This window comes from Notamacropus eugenii, chromosome 2 (genome assembly GCF_028372415.1).
Source record: "Notamacropus eugenii isolate mMacEug1 chromosome 2, mMacEug1.pri_v2, whole genome shotgun sequence".
NCBI classification, from domain to species: Eukaryota; Metazoa; Chordata; class Mammalia; order Diprotodontia; family Macropodidae; genus Notamacropus; species Notamacropus eugenii.
Window position 1 is genome coordinate 319,244,061 of NC_092873.1, and position 21,887 is coordinate 319,265,947.

The window sequence follows — 21,887 nt, forward strand, 5'->3', positions numbered from 1 at the left end:
AAGGGAAGGGGAGTTAGAGGGGGAGATTTGCCCAATAGTTAAATGAATTAGAGCTGTGCTTTAAGAAGATTGAAGAATATTGGGTAGATTTGGGGGCAGAGAATGGAGGGGATTAGTTAGGAAGGCATTGGAACAGTTCACACAAAAAGTAATAAAAAGCTGCAGTTGTAATATTGGGTCTTGGAAAGAGATATATGAAAAGTTGGCAGTTGAATTGACAGGATTTTGCAACAGGTTGGATCTGACCTAATAAAAACTGAGAAGTTGCATTCTTAGATAACTAAGAGAATGCTAGCAAACAGGAGGAAGAGTATGTTTCAAGGGAAAAATTTTTTTTTCAGTTTCACATGTAGAAGCATAGAATCTTAATGTTGGAAAGACTGAGACATTGGCATCATGCTAATTTTTCAGAATTAGGAACTAAGGCTTAGAGGGGGGGATATGATTTACGTAAGTTGTAGATAAGATATTCAAGTCTGGTGTTTGGAATTGTGAAGCTCTGAGTATTCAAAGAAAGGACAATATGGAGACGTAGTCACTTGCTTCAAAGTGGAAAGATAAATCTATGCAAATTGATGGTGCCACTAAGACAGAGAATGTAATGAGAAGAAAAGAAATGCCACAATAATAAGAATAATGATAGCTAACATTTATAGAGTGCTTCCTGCGTGCCAGGCATTGTGCTAAGTGCTTAACAGATGGTATCTTATTTTATCCTCACCACAACTCTGCAAGGTAGATGTTATTATAATCCCTATTTTACAGATGAAAATAACCGGGCAGAGGTTAGGCAACTTGCCCAGAGTCATACAGCTCATAAGTGTCTGAGGCAGTATTTGACTTCCTGACTTCAGGCCCTGCACTCTGCACTTGGGAAATGCTTTTATTTGGGAGTAAGGTTAGGGAGGGGGAGCCAACTAAGAAATATTAGTCAAAGGAAAAAAAATCAGAGAGAACAATGACATGGATGGATGGATGGATGGATGGATGGATGACTGAATAAATGCATAAATGAATGAGTAAAAGAAAATAAATGGCAAGTTCTCACTACATACTAAACACTATGCTACACTATGAATACCCATTTTAAAAAAGCAAAGACAGTTCTTGCTCTCAGGAGCTCACATTCTAATGGGGGAGACTACACATTTAAGTGGCTTCAGCTACAAGTTACATGCAAAGACCCAGTGATACTTAGGGTACAGCAGCAAAGCAGGTGGTGCTTATTTAACATAATTTCCATTGATAAATATTTCCATTTTAATGTTAATCATTTAACAGTGCCAAGGACTTTGGTGGTAAAAATTTTCTTTAATGAATCTGTAGTAGCTAAGCCTGCTACGGAGGCAGGGGCCTGCAATATCTGCAAAGGAATGACTGCAGAGACTGGGCTGGAACTAGGTCTAATGATCTCACAGTGCTGCTCTTCACCGGTCTCTTGGGCTTGACTACACTATGCATGGCAGTTAATACCAAGTTGGTGGTTTTGATAGTAGGCTCCTTTTCCAGCATGTTTATTCCTTCATTGATGACAGCAGTTACTGGAGCTTCTGGACTCAAGGCCCTAGATTGTCCTCACCAAGATCTAAGGGAAAGATTGGTCAAGGTAGTGGTCTTGGTATGTAGGATGGGTTTTGACTGGCCTGGTGCATGCTATGTCTCTTCCTCTGGATGTCTTACTTCTCTGTCCTTACTGACATACCTACCCAATTATCAGGTTATTGGTATTTTTTCAAGGGGGAAGATAAGATTGTCAGTTTAGAGCTTAAAGGGACATTGAAGGTCATCTAGTCTTAACACCTTCAGTTTTTAATTTAGGACCCAAGTCCCAAAGAAATGAATTGACTTTCCCAAAGTAACAATCAAAGGCCTGGACTTCTGGAGACTTAGAGACTATAAGCTGACTGCTAACTCTTAAGTATTTTCTGAATATGTCCAATCATTCATCATAGAATGGGGCTACAGTGCCAACTATAAGTTCTCCAAAGGGAAAGAATCACCCAACACAAACACTAACCAATCCTTAATACTTCCATATTTGGCATGAAATGTCACTACCATCCCAGCATCAATATCTTAAGTCATCGCAGGCCCGGGAATGATAAGATCTCTTTTGGTTGGCTAAACGGCATGATTAACAATTTCCATTTGCCAAAGCAAAAAGTGTAGGCCGTAGCATCATAGATGTAGAGCTGGAAGGATCCTCAGAGCCAATTTAGTCAAACCCTTTCATTTTATAGATGAAGATACTTGACCATTTCAGAGGTGGGATTTTTTGAACCAAGGTCATCTTCTAATATATCATATTGCCTCTCTGCTACCCTCTCGCATATTATGATCACTCTTTACCAAGTCTAACCCTTCTAGTCTTAAGATCATAGATTGAGAGCTAGAAGGAGCCCTAGCAGGTGTCTAATCCAATCCCCTTATTTTATGTATTAGAAAACAGAAACCCAGAGAAGTTATGGGATTTTCCCTGGTCACTTAGATTGTAAATAACAGAAGTGGGATTCAAATCCACATCATAGAATTTGAGTTTTTGAGAATTTGAGTATTTGAGAATTAGGAGGGACCTCAATGGCCATCTATTCCAACCCATACCTGAAAGAAATTCCCACTGTAACATTCCTGAAAAGTGATCATCCAGTCACTGTTGAAAGACTTAGAAAGAAGGAAACTTGAACAAGTTCCTCAGCATTTCACTCTTTGACGTTAGTAGTTGTTAGGAAGTTGGTTTTTTGGTTGTTTTTTTCTGAGAGGTAACCAGGAGCATCAGATTCCATAGAAGTCAAGGAAGATAGAGACCGAGAAAAAGATAGTAGTGAACTTTGTGAGAGCAGTTTTATTAGCTTTGGGGTGGAAACTAAGATACTTAGGAATGAGTAAGAAAAGATAAAGGCAAATGAATGTAGACATTTTTGTGAGATTAAGCTATCAATCAACATTTATTAAGTGCCTTTTAATTGTACCACGTACTCTGCTAGGTGCTTTGATTAGGAAGACAAAGAAACATTCCCTACTCAAGGGATATATATTTTATTAGGGGATACATGTATGTATACAACACATATAAATAAATTCAAGATCATTTGATGGGGACAAACTAAAAGGTAGGAAGATTTGGAAAGATGATGCTTTAGCTGGTCTTTGAGACCAGGAGAAGAGTTCATTCCCTGGTATGGGGGATAGCCTGTTTGAAGATAGAGAAATGGGAACTGAAGTATTATGTGTGAGGAACAGTGAGGACAGTTTGACAGAACCACAGAGATGATGAAAGGGAATAATGTGTATTGTGTAATGAATCTGGAAAGCTTTGTTGGATTGGAGTCAGGTTATAAAGGGCTTGAATGATGGGGCATAGGGAAGGTCAGAAGAGGCATGGGTTTTGTGAGGAAGAGGAGTTCTGTTTTAGATATGAAATAAGAAAAGATGTGGGATAGATAGGTGGAAGGGTATCAAGTTACAGGAAGAGTTGTGTCTGTGTGTTTAAGATGTCAAGAAGTCACAAATATTCCTGTCAACCTTTTAAGGCCTTCTAAAGTCTGATTCCAGCCTATCTAACCTTTCTGCTCCTAAAAATACAAATCTGTCTCTTCCCTGTTGCAGGACCAGTGCCATACCTATTGTTTCCCTCGCTGTTTCCCCAAACTGTAACTCTTTCTCTTCTTTTCTCAGTCTTCAAACCCTTGTATTGTCATTTTTACTGGATTAGTGTCATCACCCCAACTTGTAAGCATCTTGAAATGCTATCTTTTAGTTCTTAAACTTCAATTAAGACAATGCTAGGTACACTTGATATGTACTTGTTTAGGCAAATAAAGACAAGTTTATCTATCTTGACTCCACCAAAAAGCTTTCCTTATTAAGCCACAGATTGGATGCTAAGGAATACAGAGCAGTTTGAACAGATAAGAACCTAAATTCACATCTACTTAATGTCTTGGTCTTCTTTAAAGACTTACAAGGTCTCCACAGTTCAGCAGAAAGAGTCCTGAATTTGGAACCTGAGACCTGAGTGTGAATTCTAGGTTTGCCACGCACTGCTTGGGTGGATTACACTTACACCTTAATGTCTCTGGACTTCAGATTCAGCATGTCCAAAACAAAACTCAGTATCTTTCCTCCAACACCTGCCTTTACCATACCAAACTAATCTGTTTCTGATAAGGGAAATACTATCTTTCAGATTTATAACTTTCTTGAAGCAATTAGGTGGCACAGTAGATAGAATACTGGATCTGTAGTCAGAAAGAGCAGAGTTCAAATCCACCCTTAGATATTTAACTAGCTATGTGACCCTGCGCAGATCACTTAACCTGTGCTTCAGTTTCCTCAGTTGTAAGAAGAGATGCTAATAATGGCTACCTACCTCCCAGGGTTTTATTGAGGATCAAACAGGGTAATTGTCAAGGGCTTAGGAAAGTGCCTGACTTTTAGTAGTCACTTAATAAATGCTTGTTTCCTTCCTTTTTTCCACATCATGTACTCAGTTGCTAATTTTTGCCACTCATACCTCCCGCAACATCTCTGACATCTCTCTAGCCCCTTCTCATTACTCACATGGCTACCACCTGAGTTCAAGCCCTTATCACATTTCAACTGAACTCCTGCAATGGCCTCCTCATTTGTCTCCCTGCCTCAGGTCTCTCATCATTCCATACCATCCTCCACTTGGCTGCCAAAGAAATTTTCCTTGTGAATAGATGTGTCATTTCCCCTCCTCAAATTCCACTAGCTCAATATCTAGAATAAAATATAAATGCTACTATTTGGCATTCAAACCTCTTTTACAACTTGGCCCCAACTTATCCTTCCAGCCTTATTATACCCTATTGTAGTCTGTGGTTTAACCCAACTGACCTTTTCTCTGTTCCTCAGTTCCCGTGCACAGCTCTCCTATCACTGTATCTGGCACTGACTGCCCTCCTTGCTCATCAGACTCTACTTCATAGAATCTCTCACTCCCTTCAAGACTCAATCTCATGTACCACCTTCTAACACAAATATTTCCTGATTTCCTACTCCACTCAGATGCTAGCGTACTCCACCCTTCATAAATAAATATCTTGTATTTATTTGGTTTTATTCTGGGGGGGAGGGGTGTATGGGTGTGTTTGTGTGTGACTTGGTAGAATGTAAGCTTCTTGAGAGCAAGGACTATTCCTTTCTTTGTCGTTAGTGCCCAGCACAGTGCCTGGCACGTAATAGGTGCTTAATAAATATTTGTTGAATAATTGATCTGTAAAATGAAAGAGTTAGATCAGGTGGCTTTTAATGGCCTTCCTTAAAATCTCGGATCATACAGTCTGCATGACTGACCTGACTCATTTCCATTTTGTACAGTAGCAGGGCTTCTTAGAAAAAATGACTAAATTAGCCATAACATTTTGTTACCACTTTATGGTCTGTTCTTTTAATACACTGTTATATTTTAAATTGGTCTTCCAGGATGGGGAAGTGTTTTCTAAACTTTATTTTACACATTGCAGGTCAACTGATGAATTCACATTCAGGTCAAATTATTTTAATGTGAATTTCAAGGTACTGTCCAGAAAGTTGCACTGAAATTTTGTGTCAGCTATTGCTTGAAGTAGGTAAGCCATCAGCTAGAATTTGGACATCTTTCTGTTATACAGAAATTTATATTTATTGTAACAGAGTTTGACACATGGTGTATTTTCAAGCTTATCATGTAAAATACAATTACATTTTTATATCTGATTTTCTAGCTGTTGAAGCTTATGGGTTAACAGAAGGAAGAATGGATTAACCAAGCAAGGGACAGGCGATTGGCTTATCCCTAAGAAATTGGCAGTAGACTATTTCTAGTGAGATGAATGAAATTCAGAGTTGTCATGTGACCAGGAAGGATAATCTCTTGAAGCTGTTTCACTTCAACTGTTTTTTCTGTGTGCTTTTTATCCTAGAGTTACAGTACCTAGATTCACCTTACCTAGGTTTTGGTGTGCTTAACGGAGCACTGTAGCTGCATCATATCTTTGGAATGATATTCTTTAGGAGGAGATATGAGTTCTTTGGTGATCTAATAGCCTTAGATGAAATTAGGTGCCTTGCAGGAAAGATTATGTTTAATAAAAGTTTAGGGGAATTGCATCTTCCTTTTTAATGGCTTAAAAAAGTTGTATAGTCTAAGTCAACTAAAAATAATATTATGTTTAAAATGTTTAAATGTTTCTTTATATTAAATGTTTAAAAGTTTGCATCCTCCCACATCTGAGACTCTAAAGTGTTTGCAGACAATTACAGTCTTATGTGTCCCATTTGTAGAAAACTGTAGTCACCTTTCTGGAAAACTAGTGGATTTGAATTGAAATCTCAGTTGAATATCATAATACCAGTGTTGTAAAAAAAAAATTTAATTGCATATACAGTTTTCTGAGAGAATTAGAATATACGTTTGTAGATCATAATGTAAACAAGTATTTATATATAATTTTGTATATATACAAATATATACATACATTTTACACTTAAAGATGTTTTCTTTGCAACAACTCTGTGTAATAAATAGTGCGAGTAATATTATCCCCCGTTTTATAGATGAAAAACTGAAGATATTTATTCACAGTTGCAGAAAATACATGTGGTGGGATTTAAACTCATCTCATAACTCTTAAATGCAACATTCTTATTTGTCTCTCTGTGAAGATTATAATGGAAAAAATCATATTTAAATAGACTGCAGCATATTACAAGCAATGATGTGCACACACACAAAAAGTATTATCCGGGAAATATATGATCAGAAATGAAAATGGGCCAATAATGAATTGAGAGAAATGGATAATAGATGATGGACAGCTTGAATGCTGATGGTTCCTATGGAATGATAAAATACCAAGAGAAAGACCTCCACTATTTGGGGTAAATCCACTCCAGAGAATTTGAATTAATCAAGCATACTTCTAAAGTATTTGTGAACCTCAATTGTTGCTGTTCATTTGGATACCAAGTCAAGTATATCAAAATCTAGTAACTTTGTCTGCCTAAAGAGCCTTTTCTTTTATAGTCCCTGAAAAGAAATACAAAAGAACAGTACTATGATCATATTTTTTTCTTTCTGTTTTCCTGAGCTGTCTGTTCACCCAGTCCCCCACCTCAAGCAATTATTTACAGTAGAATTATTTAGTATACTTTGCCATCAATACACTTATTTATACATGCCAAAATATAATTTGTATTTATTTGACCATAATAATATTACACACATTTGACTCTACCTGATATTTTTGTTACAAGGAGTGAACACCATATATTTCCTCACTCTAAATAATTGTTTGATTTTTACTGAATTGAATTTTCTTTTTAGGTTTAATATTCCTGGGATGTTATTCTTTAATATAATATTGTTTCCTAATTAAATTCAGTACGATTTGTGTCTTTATTATGTTTTTCACTATATTTGATACTTAGAAAAATTCAGGTGTGTGAAGTAATCCAGCAATTGCATTTGCATCTAATATGGTATACATGCATAGAGCTGCCACTTTTTTTTATTTCTTGATTTCCAACTTAATTTTTTTAATTTTCCACTTAATGACCTCATCTTCCCACATCTCGTAGAAATATATGACAGGGACAGGAAATGCAAGGCCAAATTGGGACAAAAACAAATCCCCATTTCCCTTCTAGGCTTTCCCCAAGCTTACCTGCAACTACTATTAAATTCTATTTGTTATGACATGAGAAAAAAATGGCTAGAGAATATGAAAATAAATATTCAGTAAGCTTAATATATGTTTCAGAGGCATTGAGAACCAAGAGAAATTTTTGTCTTATTCACAAAATCCTGAATTAGGTTATTTCTTTCATTTTTTGAATGGTTTTAGATCCTACTATCACTGACTTTTCAAATACTGGCAACATCTATTAATGCATTATCAGAAGTTTTGAGCACCATTTTGCTGAAATAGCTTTGGTGATTTTATGGTGAAGGCAAACCATTTTCAGGATTTTATGTCCAAATTTTAGGGTTCAGTAAAATTTATGTTAAAGTGAAATTTTGAATATATTACAAAGCAGTCTTGAATCACCAATTTGACAAAAATTTTTTAGGCCATTAAGAATGACTAAATTAATAGCTTTTTCATTATAGGGATTACTTGATGGCATGCAGGAATATTTTTTAAGTACAGAGAAGTCCTCTGATATGAGGTTGCTCATCACTGTATGGTGGAAAAAAAGATCAGACAGAGAATCAAGAGACGCTTGGTTTTAATTTCAGCTCTATCACATTCAGTTCTGAGATTTAATAGGCATATTGGCCAACTGGAAAACATTCAGGAGAAAGTTACTAAGACTGGTAGGGTTCTGCAAATCATACTATAAAACAGTTGAGGGAACTGAGGATGTTAATAATAGCAGCTTGTATTTGCATAATTATGGTTTATAAAGCCTTTTGCATACATTCTTAAATTCTTTCCTCTACTCAGCCCTCTGTGACTGGAAAACCCCAACATAACTTTCCAGCTTAATTATACATTACTCCCTTTCCACTACTCTACAGTCGTGCTAGACTGGACTTCTTGCTATTCCTCACTGTCTGATAGCAGTATCTGGAATGTACTCCCTCCTCCTGTCTGCCTTTTAGTGTCCCTTGTTTCTTTGAAACATCAGTTACAAACAATCACTTCTTTAAGAAGCCTTTCCTGATTCCCTTGCCCCCTTCAGTTACTAGTGCCCTCCCCCTCAAAAAAAATTATCTTGTATTTATTTTGTGTTATAAATAGCACATGTTGTTTCCCTTTTTTTTACAATAAATTTTTAACTCCTTAAGAACAGGAGCTGTTTCACTTTTTTCTTTGGATCTGTTATAAAACTGGCACATAGCGGGCACATAAATGCATTTTAACTAATCATTCCCATTTTATAGATGAGAAAACTGAGCCCTATATCACACGGGTAGTAAGTGACAGCACTGGGACTTCAAACCAGGTTTTATGATACCAAATTAGCACAACTGCTTCCGTGATTAGACAGGGAGACTGAAGCATGGTAGATCTATAACAAGTATTTGTTATAGACCTGCTTTGAATGAAATGAAATGAAATTCAGCCCAAAGAGAAGATCAAATGAGCAGAATTATTATAACTGAGAGACTAATTAGATTTATTAAACATAATTTCAGAGTGCAGAACTACTACCAATAGTTAGAAGTTATAAAGAGGCATATTTCAGCTCACTGTAAAAATGAACTTTCTAACAATTGTTAGAAGGAATTGTCAAATATCATCTCCCAAAGTAAGGAGGTCTCCTTCACTGGATATATTTGGAGTTGAAGTATTTATCTATGAGTTATATTTTATAGTAGTTTCCAACATTAGGAGAGTGATTAGAATAGATTATCTACAATGTTCAATATATACATTTTAGACTGACCATCCCTGGCAACTAAAATAAATATTTTTATTAGTAACTTTAAAATTTGCTTTACAATAAAATAATAGTTGAAAAGGGGGAATTGGCCCCTGTGTTGATTCCCATGGACTCTAGTGTACCCATGTTAAAAGGATTGGCTGAATTAGCATGCTGTTACCGTATAAATGCAATGAATCATGCCACTGTTGAGATCCAGAAAATGTCATTCTGTCATAGTGTTTACTATTCAAACAGTGTCTTTACAAATCTGCAATATAACTCCTGCAGTTTGCAATTCTTGAAGATTTGTTTTTCTTTTATTTTTTTCTGTTATGAGAAAGAAATATATCATTTGGGGTGGCCACTCTGTACGTTTATAAACGAGCTTTGATTAATTTGCCCTCACATTCACTACTTAGATCTTTTTGGAAGAAGAAACAAAGAAATAATTAAGAAGTTGATGACTTGCCAGTTTGTACGTAGAGCCTATTTAGAATATTACCACCAGTGATAGTATGCCAGATACCTAGGATCCATTTAGAGAAAGAGGAAGAGAAAAGAATGTAGATGTATAGAAAGAGTCTATGAAGGAGGCAAGAATTTATTTGCATGCAGCCAGTTGCCAGTCTGTGGTTGTTGTTTTGGCTGACTTTCAAAAAACAGAAGAAAAACAGATACAGTGTTAATTGTAGTTGGGTCCTAAAGTGAAAATGTTTTTGACAGTTGGAAGAATTTAAAGAGGAAGGAAGATCGGTTTAGTGTCAGCTGTGATTAGATAATCAAAGCTTTAAAAATCTCATCTGTTGCTAATATAACCTAGCATTGAATAATATGGGGGTAACTCCATATACAGAGGGCACATCCCAATCAGTATAGCTAAAGCCCGAATGAGCTTGCAGGTTGTCTGAGAGCACACTTGCACTGAGAGATTTTTTTGGCAGCCCTACAGGATGAGGCTCATGCTGTACAAAGCCGACATATTGAAGCTGAGAGCCCAGGCGAACATAGATGCAGACGTAGAGGCAGCTCTGCACACAATGTAGCGTCTTCTAGGATGGTTGGGCGACACCTTTCTTCAGGTATTTCATTACCCATCAGCCCCTATTAGAGCAGGAAAACGTAACACAGCAAAGAATTAGTAAATAGCATGTGCGTCTATTAAATCAATTTATTACATAACATTTTAGGAGCTGCAGTAGCATGGCATCCTAAGCTCTTGGCTGCGATTCAGATTTGATAAAATGGCGTCTTAGCAAAAAGAGCTGCTTGCTTAAAGATATGCTACACTGAGCTGAAAAAATGAAAATATTATCTACTGCTATTTTGTCCATGGCTTATTATTAGTATTTGTGAAAGTCCTTTTTAATGATGTAGCAAGCTCTATCCTTTCATACCCTCCCCCACCCAGTTTTATTTATGAGTGCTTTTAAAGATTCCTAACCTAGAAAACAAGCTCATTTTAATACAGTTTCAAAAAAACCTCAAGATTATGGATTTATTCTTTTGGGGTACTTTGATTTTTTTTTCCTTTAAGATATTCAGTTGTGTGTTTTGTAAGAACTTGCATTTAAATCAGTTGACAGTTTAAACATTTGTGTAGTCTGTGTTCCAGTGATGGAATTTTGAATACAAAATACTTTGTGTGTCTTTACAGCCATTAATTATGGTGAGTTGGCATGTTTAATTCTTTTAAAGAAAAGTCGGTTCTAATATTCATAGTGTCCCTCAATACAAATAGCATTTAAATCATAGGATCATCATGTGACGTTTTAAAACATTATTAAATATATTCTAGCCTGAGCATTTGAATTGTTTCTCTTGTGTAGGCTATAGTGTTTTGTTCTTTCAAAAACACTCGATAGAGAAATTTTAAAAAATCAAGTAATTGTCTATTTTGATACCAACTAAGTATTCAGCCTACCTATTGTCCTATTCAGCGTAAATCTTGCTGGTAAGTTAAACCCATATAGTTAATCAGATAACTAATGAAAATTTTGTTCACTATGTCTGTTAATACTCTAGAAAACATTTTTAATTTTAAAAATTGTCATATATTAACATTTCATGAACAAATATGAGCACAGTCAAAATTCAAATTGATTTGAATTTAAATCACTTTAAATTATATTTTATTGTATTTGATCTTAGAATAAATCATTAAATAATAGGAGGAAAGAATACAACAAATTTCCTTTCTGGCTTTCTAAATAGTAATTTAGAAGTAAACTTGAATTTTTGTGAGAGAAATGGTCTTGTAGATATGAAGACTGTTAAGTAATCTCTTTAACAAGATACATTTTGCATATGTAAATATTCATATTCTAAAGCAACTGTAATTTGCACAGTGCTGTGTAGCTCTCCCTGCCCTCTTAGATCTTAAATTTAGTATGTATACTTTGCTAATACAAATGTATGGTCAAAGAAATTAATATCATTTTACAACTCTTTTTATTTTCTTATTCCTTTAGATTTATGCTTCTTTTTTTCATTCAATCTATAAATCAGTGATATGATGAAGGGAATTTGACTTCTAAAAATATAGTGCTGATTTTAAAATATTGAAACTAAAGTATTTATTTCAAATTATGAAATATTGTATAGTTGATTAGAATAATAATATAGTACTGGGTAGCAACTGGTTTCACTAGAAGAATCTAGTAAAAAGTACTGTAGTTGAACTTGATTGTTGATTTTATATTTTGAAATTATAAATATATATATGTAAAGTGCTAACTTTTTGTTTTCTGTTTTTAAGTATTTTGAAAGCTTTTCCTATTTTTGGCCTATTTTTCCCTTTTAGCTACTCTAGTTTTGTATTTTGTACACAGTGGGGATGTAACTTATTTTTCAAGTCCTTAGGAGAAAAAGGAAGTACATTTTAGTGGAATAAAAATAGGGAAAGAAGGAGGGAGATAACCCTCAGATAACTGAAGGAAGGACTGGAGTTAGAAGGGAACAGACTTTGGGATTGAGAGGTTGAATAAACTAGCTAAACACAAAAAGAAGACAGATAATACAGGGTTTAGCATTGCATGAAGAGAAAAAAAATGCTTGAATGAATGGAAGAAAAAGCATTTTTTTAAATGTTTACTATATGTCACACACACAAAGAAGTACTAGAGAAGAAATACAAAAGCAAAGACAGCTTCTGCCAAGGTGGAAGTTTATGGTTAAAGTAAAGAGAAAACATAATGGGAAGTAGTAGCCAGGGAGAAGGATGGTATAGTTTAGAAAGTTACTAGGATAGTGAGTAGATCCATAGAGGAGTAGATTGATATGCTATTTCTGGGACAGGAGTTAATTTGTTTAAGGTTCTAAAATTGGAAAGGGGATGACCAGAAAACAGGAATACCAGGAATCATCATGGGGACTGGTGAGGAGAAAAGTTGGGGGAGTTAAGTGAAATATGGCCCCAAGTCTAAATAAAGCAGGTAACTGAGGAAAGAAGTGTTTCAGCCATGAAAAGGTTAAGTCATCCAAAGCCTTGTTTGAAATTGTGTAAGTAAAGCAGATTGCCAAGGCAAAATAATACCAAGAGAAAAAAGTATCAAGTACAGAAACCTGGAGGATCTTGAGAGGTATGGAAGGAAGGAAACAAAAATACCTTATATGCTAGGCACTGTGCTAAGCACCTTACCAATGTTATATCATTGGATCCTTACAACAACACTGGGAGGGAGATACTTTATTACCCCATTTTACAGCAACAATAATTATAATAATTACTAACATTTATATAGCACTTACTATGTCAAGCACTGTGCTAAGTGCTTTAAAATTGTTTTCTCATTTGATCCTCAGAACAACACTGGGAGTTAAAATGCTTTTATAATCATCATTTTATAATTGAGGAAACTGAGGCAGATAGTAGTTAAGTGATTTGCCCGGGGTCAAACAGCTAATAAGTGTTTTGAGGCTATATTTGAACTTGGGTCTTCCTGAGTGCAGGTCAGTGATTGTAGAAAACTGAAAACAAATTAATTTTTTTTAAAAAAGCCATAGGTAGAGCAAGGAGAATTAGTACTGAAAAATGTCCATTGGATTTGGTGATTTAGGTCATTGGTTTTTAACTGAAAAAAAGTCAAATGAAAATATCCTCTTTGTATATAAGTATTCCTGTTGGTTTTTTTTTCCAGAAGTTTTGTAGGAGGTGTTAAGAATCACAGTTTTTAGGAAGTTCCTTGTCCAGTGACCCAACTAGTCAACAGCTCCTAGGAAAACTTGAAACATATAAGCATTACTGTAAATGAACTCAGAAAATAAAAAAAAAAAAGTTGTAATTGAATTAAGAAAGGTTCACAGATTTTCTTTGAGGAGGTGTAAAATTAAAACAGGTCCTGACCCTGGAACGGAACATTAATGAAGGAACAGATGTCAGCATCTACAATCACCATTTCTTATGGAAATTTAACCACTGTAAGATAATCACCACAATATGGAGAGCAAAAGAACTTCAAACTGCCTTGGCTAGCAAACCTTTATCTTCTTTAACTTTGGAGGAAAATGCAGCCACCAGTAGCAATGGTTTAGGATATAAAGTCATTATAAATTACACGGAGAAGAAAGTAGATGATTATGAGTAGATTGTCCCATGAAACATCCAGAAGTAATTAAGGGAATATTTTAATTTGCATAAAGCTGCTATGAGACCAAATTAAGCCTTGTCATACTAAGAGTACTTAAGGGTACAACTGAAAAGACAAGTGGGAAAAATTAAAAATATCTATTAAGACTTTGGTAACAAACTATATTCTCCATCAGTGTTAGTGGAGCTACCAATATCACATCCTCAGTGTGCTTCATAGTAATATAGAGAGAAAATCGGTTAAAAACTAAAACAAAAAGATTAGAACAACTGGGCTAGACCAAATATACACAGATGAGGTCCACCCTAGAGCTGACAGTTTTGAGCTGACTGAAGGATTCATTTTTATGATACCTGAAAAGGCTGGGTACTGAATGGTTAGTAAATATCAGGAACTGTATTATTGAGGTAAAAAAAAAAAGGGGGGGGGGCAATAGTGAGGACATCAGTACTTCAACCCTTATGCCCTCTTTCCCATTTTTACAAAGTCTTCCAAAAATACCCCTACATGTAGTATCATAAACTTGTTATTCCATAGTTTTAAGTATCAAGGACAGTCTTGATTAAGATATAGAAAATAGGTTAAAAAACAATTTTAATAATTGATTTGTAAAGCAAAAAGCATCCCTAATGGATCTCCAACAAGGTTGTTTCCTGTGTATGTTTTAAGATCATAGAAGATTCCTTGAAAGATGTAACAACCAAGGTAGTTTTGGTTAGGTACTCTTATTAATATTAGTCCCGGCATGAGAGAGATGTGCTTGCCAAAGGTGCCATTGCAAAGGTCAAATAAATTAAGAATTCCCTACAGTTGCTAAGGTCCTCTAGATGTTTCTGTTTGTGGATGACTGTACTAATTGCATCAAACTTCAGAACATTGAAGAACCTGCTAAATAAGATCCACAGTCAGTCTAGAGTTCAGCATAGACTTCTGGTAAGACACAGAGAGAGTGATCTGAGCAAGAGCATCAAAAAAAGAGCACCAGACCAAATGAAATCAAGGAATCCAAAATCAGCCCAGGTTTGCACAAAGGGACAGCCTAATGCCTGCTGGAGAGGAAAGGGTTCATCCAGAAAAACCAAAGCCAGCGCAGAGGTAGGAATGGAGTGCACGCACCAGTGAGGAAGCCCCAGAGCAACCAAATGCTGAGAGACTTGGAGATGGAAGCCAGTGAATCTCAGACAGAAAAAAAGTAGCCCCTAACATCCTAAGGTCACTGAAATTGTGAGAACCCTGAAGGACACAGCACTCTGTACTCAGAGAGGATAGGCAGACCTAAAACTTCTGGAACTCACAACCTATTAGCCAGACCCCCAGATAAGGATTAGAACCAAACTGGGCCCCCAGCATTTTTATACAATGTTAATTTCAGGAACTAAGACTGGGAATAGGAGTAAACAGAAGACATACAGTAAGTCAATTTTATGAATCCAAGGACATCTAAGACAAAAGCCCAGAAGAAGAGAATAACTACAACTATAGTCCAATAAAAGAAGAGCTTGGCCAGAAGCTCTATAAGATATCACGGAAGAAATGAAGTAAGAAATTTTTAAGGTGTTACTAAAAATAAAATGAGGGGCCTAAAAACAGACCTGCACAACCTGTAGCTGCTTGTGGCCCTCATGCCATTTGTGACAAAACAAAGGATTTGGGGCAGCCTGCAAAAAAAATAGAGGAAAACATCCTTTGTATGTAGAGGAAATCCTTTGGTGTGCAGCATGCTGCCTGTAGGTTGTACAGGCCTGGTCTAGAGGAAAGAATAGGAAGGAAAATAAATAGTTTAATATACAAGAGATGCTAAACCTTACCCAAGTAAGGAACTCCCTGAAAATTAAATCATGTCAAACATTAATCAGTGACTTCATGAGACAACAAGAAATATTAGAACAAAATCAAATCTAAAAAAAAAAAGAAAATTTAGGGCATCTACTATCAAAAAAACAACTGACTTGGGGACCAGGAATGAGGAAAGGTAGGGAGAAAAGATGGATGATAGATGATTTTTAGTCAAATTCCATGAAAATCATGACAAAACAAAAATCCTCCCAGACTCCCTGTTTTGATAAATCACTTTTTAAAATGCCCATTAGATCCAGGTCCACTAGAACTAATGGAGGTCAAAGTAAAAGTAGAAGAAATCTACCAGTCACTTACTAGCAAACTCCAAATTGAAAATACCCTGAGGCATGTCATAGCCAAAATCCAGGACTTCCAAAATGAAGGAAAAAAATATCACAAGCATCCAGAAAGAAAGAGTTAATGTACCAAGGAACGACAGCCAAGATTACATAAGACCAAGCAGTTACTATTTTAAAGGAGAGGAGATACTGGAATTCAATACTGAAAAAAAAAACCACAAAAGATGAGGGTTTTCAACTGAGATTAACTTGTTCTATAAAACTGAATATAATCCTAAACGTAAAAAAAAGGGGAGTGGGGGTGAAGGGATCATTAATCAGAGAGAATTTTCAAACATTCTTGATGAAATTACTAAGGCCAAGTAGAAACTTTAAAATATAAACATAGGTATGTTGGTAGAATTTTAAATTGGTCTGCTAATTCTGTAAAGCAATTTGGAGTTTTGTCTATGTATACCTTTTGACCCGTTGCACCCAATATTAGGCTTGTAACAGAAGAAATTAAACAAAAATTATTTATAGCAGCTCCTTTTGTAGTAGTAAAGAATCAGAAATGAGGCAGATGCCTATCAATTGGGGAATAGCTAAACAAATTATAGTATGTGAGTGTAATGCAATATAATATATTAATATTATAATTATTATTTAATATAAGTGTAGTGCTATAAGAAATTATGAAAGTGAGAGATTCAAAATAACATAGGTACATTGTATTAACTGATGCAGAACAAAGTGAGTAGAACCAGGAGAATAACTTATACAGTAACTACAACATTGTAAAGAATAACTTTGAAAAATATAAGACAGTGCAATGACATTTCGGATGCCACAGGACTGATAGAGATAATGAACGTGAGATGCAGCATGAGATTTACACTTCCATATATGATCAATGTATGGATTTGTTTTACTTGCCTATATTTGTTTGTGACAGGTTTTTATAATGGAGCAGGAAGGAGGGTGATTATGTCAAAAATGAAGGGAAAGAGAAAAGGGTCATTGAATCATTTTTTTAACAGTAGAGGAAAACAGAGACAAGTGGTTAGGCTTTAACTAACATGTTAAATCTATTATATACTTTTTTTAAAGGATATAATTATAACAACTCATATAGTAGAAGCCAAATGGATAAAGAATGCCTCTTGTATATATTATGACACATATTCAGACCAATACCTGTTTTGAACAGATACTACAGGTGGATAATAATAACTTAGTCCCACAATTGGATAAGAAGAGAACATAGGAGTATATTGAATTGCAACTGGGATATGACAATTTTGTGATAATGTCAAACTGCTTGTTAAAACAAAAAAAACATAGTTTGTTTTTTTTTTAACTTCACTGTTCTAGTAATGCTCATTGGCCGTAAGTCCTAGAGTCTACAGGTGTCAGACTCTTAGGTTATCAAAAAGACAGTGGAGGGATACATGGTAGTAGTCAATCAACTGCAGCATGTTACAGGTTTGATGGATCAGATAATCTGAAAGAGGAAGGATACTGAATGATTAGGAAAAGTTTATATAGTGTTACTGCTATAAAAGGCATTTGGTAACTTGCAAAATCTTTGAGATTATTCCACATTTCATATTTTAAATAACAAATTGTGCACAAGAAGCAGTGTCATCTGTTTCAAAGTAACCATGAATGGAAAAGTTTAGCCAGTTATTTTTAAAAATCCAGTGATAATAGGTAAACAGACCATGTGCTTCATTGAGATCAGTCTAACTTTGAGACCCAGAAAAAGACCCTGGTGGTAGAATACACTCTGAAAGATTTATGGAACGATATTCTCAAGAGTCACATAGGATGTGAAGGGACAGCATGGCATAGAAGATGAGGCACTGAAATTAAAGTCAGGAAGACCTGACTTCAAATCCTACCCTCAGACATTTACTAGCTATGTGATCCCTGTGCAAGTCACTTTAACTCACTGTGCCTTGGTTTCTTCATCTGTAAAATGAGAGGGTAGAACTATATTACCTTCCTGTAGTTCTAATATTAGAGCGTATGAGTTACTGATTGATTTTGATCTGCATCATTGGAAAAGAATATCCAGATTCAGAATCTCATCACTTGAGAAGGGAAGATAAGAGAACTGAAGTGAAATTTCTTCAAGGTAAAGCCCCCTTTTTTAAGTATTCTAAAGAGCTGAATATATTCATAAGTAGATTGGAGGGAATGAAAGGAATAGGCAAGATTAAATGTGAATAAGAAGTACAGGTAGCTGCAGCAAATTCCTTGAAAACGTAGGAGCTTAGGCTTAAGAACATTAATTGAAGAATTTGTTAAGAATGATCTAAAATTCCCCAACTTCCTAATTCTTCTGTCTAATTCCTATGACTTACTCCTCCACTTTACCTTAGTAATACATAGAGATAGTCATCTCATATCCTTCATATTTCCATCACTTTCAGATGTTCCTATGTTCATGAACTCCAAAATTCATTTAACTGATCCTGATTTTTTATCATTTCATCTTTTCTCTCTGCCGTATGACTCCTTAACCCTATTCTTTGGCCTTATTGTGGTCTCTAGCTCTTCTCTCCACAGTTCTTTCCCAGGTCATTACCTTGCCCTTGTAATCTACTCCCTCCCTTATCTTGACCTTTTGGTGGACCAGTTCTAATATTTCCCCTGCCCTCAAATCTCTTTTTCCTTTGTCATGTCACACTTATCCAACCCCAACACTGGATTAACTCCCATCATTTGCATCCTTCACTACTACTCATGTGCTGCTTTAAAGGAGCTGGAGTAAATAACAAAACCATACTGATCATGGATCCACTACAGATTTATTTTACATAATCTCATTTGGACCTTCACTGCAGCAAGGCAGTGTTTTTTGTACTTTCCTAATCAATTTACTTCTCCCACTCAACACAGAATTCTCCTAAACTTTTTTATCCTGCTTCAGGCCTTCCATGATAACCCCATCCTCTTAACTGAGGATCTCAATTCATACTTCTCCAGAATAATTAAAGGTATTTGTCATGAGCTCCCTTTTCTGCCCTCCTCATCACACATCACTCAGGTGTCTTCCTCTACTGTTTTCTCTTCCTGTCTCATGTCTCTTTTCATCCCTGCTAACAATTGTCCTATATCTCTCTGCCCCTTCTAAGCTAAATTTCCTGTGAAGATTTTCCATGCTCACTGCCTTCACTTCCTCTCCTAACTCTCTCTTCCTTACTGTTTTAAACCTGCCAATCTGATTTATGATTTCCTTCAACTGAATCTGTTCTCTCAAAGTTGCCAGTTATGTCTTAATTGCTAAATCTAATGACCTTTCTTTACTCTTCATTCCTTTTGACTTCACTGAAGACTTTTAACATTGTCAGTTAGCCTCTTCTAAATAATTTTTCCTTTCTAGGTTTTTGTGGCATTGCTTTTTCCTAGTTCTCATGGCATCATTTTCTCCTGATTCTTCTCCCAGTTTGCCTGGGTGACCTGTCCTATTCAGTCTTCTTTGTTATATCCTCATCTGTGTTATGCCTAAATGTCTCTGTCCTTGAAGTTACTGCCTTGGACCCCTGTTTCTTTTCCCTCTGTACTATATTATTTGGTGATCTCATCAGTTCCCTTGGGTTCAGTTATTACATTTATGCAAATTATTTCGGATTGTCATATGCCATTCCTTTTCTTCTCTCCTGATTTCCAGATTCACATCACCAGCTGCCTTTTGGACACCTCAAACTAGATAGGTATCTCTAACAAAAGAAGATTCATTATCTTTCCCCAAAATCCCACTCACCAAACTTCCATATAACTATGGAGGGCACCACCATCCTCCCAGGCCCCCAGTACCATTTTTGACTCCTCCTTTTCACTTACTCCAACTTCAAATCTATTGCCAAATCTTGTCATTTCTACCTGTACAACGTTTTTTTGCATAAACCCCTTTTCCCCCATTCACACAGCTACCACCCTATTTCAGACTCTCATCTTCCTTCACATGTACTATTGCAGTAGTCTCCTACTCGGCTTCCCTCCTTCTAGTATCTCTCCACTCCAAAATGTCCTCTACTCAGCTGCCAAAGTTATCTGTGCAGTTCTGACCATGTCATACCTTTCTCCATAAACTTTAGAGGCTCCATATATACTCTAGGATCCTGTGATTGATTTTTAAAGCCCTTCATAATCTGTGTGCTTCCTAACAACTTTTGGCATTCTTTGCACACAACTACTTTGTGACTTTTCACTACCTGTTGCCCATGGCTAGAATGCATGGGAAGCACATGAGTGTGTTTGTGAATAGCAGAGAAAGTGTCATTAGATAAGGGAATATTGAAGATTAGAGAAAGTGGAGATAATAGTTGGAGAAATCTGCTGGACAACATGAAATGGGATGTGATTAGAAGTACATGTAAAAGGGCTTTCCATGAGAGGTAGGGGTAGAGGACATAGTGAGGCAAGTCTTGTCCAAGTGACATTTGATAGGAGTTTAGAAGACGATGTTTATGTCCAAGAGTGTCCTCACCTCCTGACTTCCCTCTCTTCAAGACCCATCTAAAATCCCACTTTCTGTAACAGTCCTTTTGCAATCCCCTCTAATACCTTCTATTTGCAGTGTATATCATGTATGTACATTTTTTTTTTGAGTTATCTCCCTCATTATAAGGTCAGCTTCTTGAGGGCAGAGTTGGTGCTTTTGCTTTTCTTTTTATTTCTAGGACACAGCACGGTAAACATTTAATAAATGTGTTTACTTCAGTTTCTTCAGTGAAATAAGAGGACTTGAGAATAAGACATAGAGATACAGAAAAGTTTGGGATAGGTCTGGAATGAAGCTATAATGTTCATATGTTAATATGATTTATTCTCCCAAATTTTATTTTAACAACTATAATTTCTGCCACTTTCTTCCTGCCATAGCAGTAGTTAACCTGTAGGATAGATGAGAGTCTGCAGTTGTCACAGAATACAATTTTTTATAACATTGCCTTCCATACATCTGCATGCTTTTATCTCTGCCCACCTCCATTTCTTCCTCATATGTTAATGCCTGCTAGTGACACAAGTGCTGTTATTCAGCTATGCTATGGAAGCCCTCATATTCAAAAGTTTTCAAGCCCTGCATTTATGTTTCTTCCTTATCTACCTGTGCCTGCTATCATGGACAGTTTAGGAGAAGTCTGGGCAAGAGAGATAGAAATACATTAGATTAAAAAGTACTATAAGACCTAATTTCTTTTCTGTAACATCGTTTTTCTAGCAGTTTTATATGATACCCTAACAAGATAGAACAAACTGAGGTTTACAGAGTTAGGGGAGTGTGAGAAGATGAAGGAAGTGATGTTCACAACTAGTCAACTGTAGTGCATGAGTGTGAAGCAATGTCATTACCCATAAGGAAGTACCTGTATGGAAAAGGGGGAAATAGCAGTAGTACTGGAGCAGTAGTGATAAATGTAGTTACACCATTGGATATTTGCTTTGCAGGTTGAATTTAAAATATTAGTGTATTTCACTTACTAAAAAATGAAATCAGAATGAAAGTTATTAAAATTTCAATTGGAATTTGCGGTTTTCTAGTGAAGAAAATAAATAGCCTTATATAAGGTAGATGTATTGTGTACTAAGATACTTATTATATAAGAATTGTAAGAATTATAGATCTCGAGCTGTTAGAGACCTCTCATAAACCATCTAATTCAAACTTCTCATTTTACAGATGAGAAACTGGGGCCCAGAGGCATTAAGTGCAAAGACACACACAGATAGTAAGCATTCATGTCAATTTAGGGGCTTTATATTAAATATAAAATTCCAAGTTCCATTGAGAGAC

The 21,887-nt window shown here is 35.8% G+C and overlaps 1 protein-coding gene across 14 annotated transcripts in view; it reads left to right on the forward strand.

Annotated features, from left to right (window-relative positions):
• TNRC6C (trinucleotide repeat containing adaptor 6C) overlaps window positions 1-21,887 on the forward strand; it is a 270,642-nt gene that overhangs the window by 141,831 nt on the left and 106,924 nt on the right. For 8 of the 14 annotated variants that reach the window (XM_072645138.1, XM_072645135.1, XM_072645140.1 and 5 more), the window contains one exon: window positions 10,320-10,457. The exons of the other annotated variants lie outside the window; for them this stretch is intronic. In XM_072645138.1, the coding sequence (XP_072501239.1) occupies window positions 10,320-10,457 (138 nt within the window). The remainder of the gene's footprint in view (window positions 1-10,319; window positions 10,458-21,887) is intronic. 14 annotated transcript variants of the gene reach the window in all.